We start from the raw sequence: 6,380 nt of genomic DNA on the forward strand, positions 1-6,380 counted from the left end.
ATATATATATATATATATATATATATAGTAGTCAACATTTAAAGTGTATTAAAAAAGTTAATCAAAGTTGTCCTAAGACAAGAATGCATTTTTGGTTTTAGGACAACTTTGATGAAAAGTTTTGATCCACTTCAAATGTTGACAAGTGTATATAAAATTACTCTAATAAACAGCTGTCAACTTAATACAGAAGTAAATATTTTCCAGATAATACTTTTATTGTTTCTTTGGAATTACAATAAAAAAAAATTTTATGCAAACGTTTGTGTTTTAACAGTGATTCTTTTCTTCCCCACACATAGCATACATGGGTCTTCTTATAGCCTTCATATTAGGGATCCCCTTTATATTTTAAGTCACTCGCATTCAGATTACAATAAAAAGTAATAAAAAGAAATGGAAAGAAAAAGAAAAATATTGCAATAGAATTTATTTTAGTCTTGAACGTACCTTAATAAGTTGCTCCTGCACTTTGGCTGCATCGGCTGGGCTGAAATGTTTGGCCAGGACAGTTGACAATAACGGCCACACACCACTGCCTGCTTTATCAGGACTACCGCTGCTGTTTCCCACCACGCCGCCGCTCCTCTCGCCCGCCGGACGCACCACCAGATTCAGCTTGGCCTCCGGGCCGATGCAGTAATCGCTCAACCGGTGTTCATCTGAAAACAGCAAATCAAGCATCACAATGACGTACACAACACACCTCATGCAATGACTGGAACGCTGCCAGTCAAAGTCTCAGAAAAACACTGCAGGAGGAAATAAAAAGAGTGCTACTCTAAATGATAAATACATGTACTGGCAAACATCTGGCAAAAAATGCTTTTACCTGCAAGTGCTTTTCCTTTATACAGCAGTCTCTGCTGACTGGGAGGGATGTTTAAACGCTCTGATACCAACTCTTTCACTGTTGATACCTTTTCATTTTCTGTCACCTGTGCATGAAAAGAACACAACTGCTGACAAAAGCACTGCATATTTCAATTCACTAGCACAGTTCAATCAAATATCTATCTGTCTGTCTGTCTGTCTATCTATCTATCTATCTATCTATCTATCATCTGTCTATCTATCTATCTGTATATATAGATAGATAGATAGATAGATAGATAATTAAATAACTGATAAAATAATGAAATGATATACACACTGCTTTCTGTGCATAACTATACATAATAAAACAATAATTACTGAAGGATCACATGAAGACTGGTAAAAGCTGCTGAAAATACAGAATTCAAACAGATTTTTTTAACATTTTAAATTGCAATATTATTATAATACCGTATTATAATGATATATATTGTAATTAAGTACTGTATTATTATATATCTTTGTAATATTATTATATTATATTACATTACATTAATATGTAATAATATTCTAATACTTGATTTAAAAAAAAATCATGATTATTCCAAACTTTTGACCAGTAGTATTTTTTTTAATTGCCGTTAATGTTTATTTTATTTCAAGTACCACTTTTTCTATGGTTTTAGATTTGTGTCGTACATAAAGATGTATTAATAAAATAGACAGAACCACGAAAAAAATGGTTCTCATACAGAGAATCTAATCCATTAACAGTTTCCTCACGTCTGCCTGATCTACTAGATCCCTTAACTAACTGTAACTAACTAGTCTTTGGCAGTAAGTAACTTGCCATCTAAGTTAGGTAAGTTAAGCAGCTCCATTGGTTTGGTGACACAGCTATTATGTCGTGGACAAAATAACTGTCTGGAGAGTGTAAATCATTTCTAATGAGCTACAGCAGAAACAGCAGGTTGTATCATTATCTATAAATTATTGGCCAGGACAAAATAAACATAACATACAACAGAGTGATGGAAAGAAAGCCGCAGCACAGCGCTATGCTAAAGCAGCTAACAGCCACATTAACGCCTCAAAACACCTCACGACACTCACGCTTACCTGGACATTACACTCTTTCCCTTGAAGCGGCTTTACTGTAAGAATCATCTTCACATTTACACAATTAAATACAAAATAAAGAATAGATAATTATCTCGCTGAACACTAGTGTGAACTATCAGCCGACGTTCCCCACGGACATGACGTCGATTACACTGATCTGCGCATGCGCGGGGAATGTTGCGCCTCACCCAGACCAATGAGCAGACTGTGCTTTTTAATGACTTAAATCAAATCACATCATTATTTTATATACACAATATACATGTTTTCATAAAGAATACTAACATTTTTGCATTGTCATTCAAATGTAATATGGTAAACTCTCGCAAAATACATAAAATGAAAAGACATAGAAAGACTATTGTCTGAGGTGGGACACAGAAGAAGACAGGAGACCTCCAAAATGGGGTCATAAAAAAGAAACCAATACCAAATAGGCTACACTTGAAACAGACAGCAGTTTGTCTGAGACCATAAAACTCAGATTCTGGATTAGAATTTAATTTGAGACCCCGATCAAGGCCACAAGACCAAGACACACAAATATGAGGTTCACAATTCATTTTTAAAGTTGCCTTGAATAAAGACGCGTAATTAAGAAGGAAAAATATTTTATTGAACTGAATTACAAGGCATTGTGAATTCTACAGTCAGTGATGTTCATACATCATGAACAGAATTTGTCTTACGTTTCAAATATGTAATCTTTTGTCACTGATTTTTACAATGAAACTCTGATTTATTTACGGAGACAAATCCAAAAGCTGGAAGCTATAGGCTATTTAACACTAAAAACGTGTATGCAAGAATTATACCAATTAAATTGTCAAAAAAAAGTCACCTCTCCTAAATCTTTTTTTTAATTAATTTTAAATACATTTCAAAACAAAAGACATTAAGATGTTTAAGTGCTAATGTTATAAAGACCCAAGGTTTTAGAAAATTGCTGATCTACAGTAGTCAACATTTGAAGTGGATCAAAAAAAGTTCGTCCTAAGACAAGAACGCATTTTGGTTTTAGGTTTTGGGACAACTTTGATGAAAGGTTTTGATCCACTTCAAATGTTGACTAGTGTACACTGCAGGCATAGTGAATGTTCTTCATCAGTCGCCCTACTAATTATGTCAAGATACACACCAAAAAAAAAATGTTTTAAGTATATATAAAGTTAGACATTTGTCTTCATTGTGTAAAAGTAAACATATTGCAGTCTGCAACACAGGCAGCATATTCTAAAGCAGGGGTGTCCGATCCTGGTTCAGGAGTGTTTGATTAGTGCTGGAGTTCCTAGAGCAGGATCAGACACCCCTGTCCTAAACAGAGAAGCTGAGATATGATATCAGGGGTGGATCTACTGCTGTAACTATCCTGCAGAGTTTAGCTCCAATTAAACACACCTGAACCCGTTAGTTAATAAAGGTCTTCAGAGTTACTATAGACTTCCAGGCAGGTGTGTTGAAACAGCTCTGCAGGCCTGGACACCCCTGATTTATAAAATGAAATCGAAGCAGGATTGGCGTTTCGGAGAGAAGCTGAAGAGAATGAACTGTTATTTCCAGGAATCTGTGAAGAACGAAATACATTTAACACACAGTGACTAATAAAAGATCATGCTAAAAACAACTGAATACATGAACCAACATAATTTGAAAGGTATGCTAGATTACATAAAGTGTGGTAAATTACAATTACTATTAATACATGTTAAAGCCTTTAAAAAAAAACAATATTATCAGAACTTACTGTTGGACGTTCACATGTCAGGTTCTGCAAGAGAGAAAACAAACATTAGTTTCATTTATAGATCCTTGTTAATTTCATTTAAAAAAGAAGCAAATGTAATTTGTATCATCATGTGAGTCCCAGTTTGGGGTTCTCATCAAATTAAATTTACAAAAGTGATTTTACATACATATAAAGCATTTAAATGCAAGCAAAGTGTCGACTTTAATGTTTCGAATAACTTTTGTGAAAATAAAAGGCCAAAATATGGGTAAAATTATCCATCATCATTCAGCATAACAGATATATTTATGTAAAAATGAAACAACATAGTTATTCTGACCTGTACTTATTAAAATATATAAAATAAAAATGGCCATATTAAATTAAATTAAATTAAATTAAATTAAATTAAATTCATATTGTTGGATCTGTGTGGTTCATAGTAATATTATTCCTTTCAAATATTTGGTTTTAAGGACATTTTGTTCACTTTTGTATGATAATTAAAATGTGTTATGTGACTACTTAACGACTCCCAAAACTATAATTAACATGAGAGAGACTAATTAAACTCCACAATCCAATACACAGATGTCTATGAAAGTCAGAAATACTCAAACAGCTCCTAAATGAACCAACATCTGACCTTTATCTACCACTTTCTGGAATCCATCGACACTGAAAATCACCAACAATGGGGCTCATAAGACAAAGACCTCAGATCTGTTCTCACCCCATGTGTAGGTCTTTGTGTTGACCATGTGTCGGACTCTGCAGCTGTACTCCTCTCCAGCCTGGGGGGTGAAATCAACATACTTGGTCAGGTGGAACTGCCAGCCCTGCTCGAAGGCCAGGTCGGTCTGGTGGCTGTTCGGGATCTCCTGCCCGTTCTTCAGGAGCTCAATGGTGATGTCAGGGGGGTGAAAGCCACTGACGTAGCAGATCAGCACGTTTTTCTTCCCATACTCTCCAGGGTTGCGGCTGTACACCTGCACTTTGGGGTCAGCTAGAAACAATACAAAAGGAAACATTGATATTTTGGCATCTGAAAACTGTTCATTCTTATATACTGTATTGCATGTATTATGTTTAGAAATGTTTATTGTCTGTCCTTATGTTTTATTTAGGCTATCTTATTAATTCATTTATTCATCCAAGCATGCGGATCAGAGACAAAAAGGGATTTTAGAATATGTCCTGACTCCTGTTTAATTTAATTAACTTTTTTTTTCTGAGCAAAAAATAATGACTATCATACAGTTTTACCATAATTTACAGAAGACACCCACTAATATGTCATTCAATAGTACAATAGTTCATATAATGAAAATCCTGCCAGGCATATTAAGTATAAGAATCCTTATATGGCATTAAAAGACGCTATTAAAGGATCACAGTGCAACCCACAAAAACGAATTAATTGTCATTTTAAGTCTTTACCAGTCTTTCTTAGTGGTCACGATCCTTCAAACTACTTTTTGTCAACAATAAGTTATTATTCATTTAAAATATAATACAATTTAGTATAATCGCGTTTTTATATATATATTTTAATAAGTACAGGTCAGAATAAGTACACTCTAAAAAATGCTGGGTTGTTTCAACCCAACTTTGGGTCAAATATGGACTAACCCAAATTTTGGGTTAAAACTTTTATGTAAAAATTTAACCCAACGGTTGGGTTGGTCCATGTTTGACCAAAGTTGGGTTGAAACAACCCAGCATTTTTTAGAGTGTACGTTTTCGTTTTTACATAAATATATCTGTTACACTGAATGACGATGGAATGTTATTTCACCCATATTGTGACATTTTATTTTCACACAAGTTATTAGAAACATTAAAGTAGACACTTTACTTGCATTCATTATGCTTGTATATTAGATCAGTTTTATAAATTTAATTTGATGCAGGCACCAAAATGGGACGTCTCGACTTTGACCCATGCGCAGTATGTTTATCTATTTAGGAATAGTTGTTTATTTGTGCCGTTATTATAACTAATTTTAACACAAGAATCTTTTCTTAAAGAAACAAAAACCTGATTAAATATCATGATATCATGTATCATATCAATGTAACTTTATAACCACCAACCATTAATATCCAGTAAAACGAGTTTTTCTATCAGGAGTAGCTATGCACATAAGTGAAAGTGAAAGTGAAAGTAAAATGTTCAGGGGATTTCAGACAAACAAACATGTCTTAGACATGTTTAATTCTCTGGACAGATTTTCACAAGCTTTTTAAAGTTACAAAAATACTTTCTTTCTTTCTTTTTCAGCGTTTTGGCAACTACATATGCTTTTAACTATTTAAAGGGTTTTATCCTTCCTATTCTCCATAGCAGATGAAAGTACGTCATACACTATTAAGGTTGAAAAACATAATATTTTTTTTTAACTACTTAGGGATTCAAACGTATTTGATAAAAACCGCGAATAAAGAATGGAAATATAAGATATTAATACAAATAAAATTAATAAAAATAAACATAATAAGAGTAGATAAGAACGCGTCAGAAAACAGATTCTTTATACTTACATTGTTTGGCAAAACAGCTGGCGCTGAGAAGCACAAGAGCGACTACAGCGAGTTTGAGCATGGTTTTCACCGTGATGTCCCTGATCTCTATTATTCTGTTCGTCCGTCGAGTTCACGTCTGGCCTCCTGTAGCCTGAACACAAAACGCTGCAAGACGGAAGAGGGCAACATA

At 34.0% G+C, this 6,380-nt stretch overlaps 2 protein-coding genes across 2 annotated transcripts in view; both read right to left on the reverse strand.

Moving 5' to 3' along the window:
* Positions 1–2,116, reverse strand: part of ubl4a (ubiquitin like 4A) — a 6,401-nt gene extending 4,285 nt beyond the window's left edge. The window contains exons 1-3 of the mRNA XM_016515687.1: positions 1,936–2,116; positions 833–938; positions 451–662 (exon numbers count right to left, since the gene is read on the reverse strand). Coding sequence (XP_016371173.1) covers positions 451–662; positions 833–938; positions 1,936–1,983 — 366 coding nt within the window. The 5' untranslated portion in view covers positions 1,984–2,116. The remainder of the gene's footprint in view (positions 1–450; positions 663–832; positions 939–1,935) is intronic.
* Positions 2,117–2,532: 416 nt separating this feature from the next.
* On the reverse strand, positions 2,533–6,380 carry b2ml (beta-2-microglobulin, like). Its single transcript, XM_016515689.1, has 4 exons — positions 6,209–6,380; positions 4,398–4,670; positions 3,683–3,706; positions 2,533–3,502 (listed from the first exon to the last, which is right to left on the reverse strand). The coding sequence occupies exons 1-3, from the start codon at positions 6,267–6,269 to the stop codon at positions 3,693–3,695; spliced, it is 348 nt and encodes a 115-aa protein (XP_016371175.1). The 5' UTR covers positions 6,270–6,380; the 3' UTR covers positions 2,533–3,502; positions 3,683–3,692.

The sequence above is a fragment of the Sinocyclocheilus rhinocerous genome, unplaced genomic scaffold, assembly GCF_001515625.1.
Source record: "Sinocyclocheilus rhinocerous isolate Xijiao unplaced genomic scaffold, SAMN03320098_v1.1 scaffold1198, whole genome shotgun sequence".
Lineage (NCBI taxonomy): Eukaryota > Metazoa > Chordata > Actinopteri > Cypriniformes > Cyprinidae > Sinocyclocheilus > Sinocyclocheilus rhinocerous.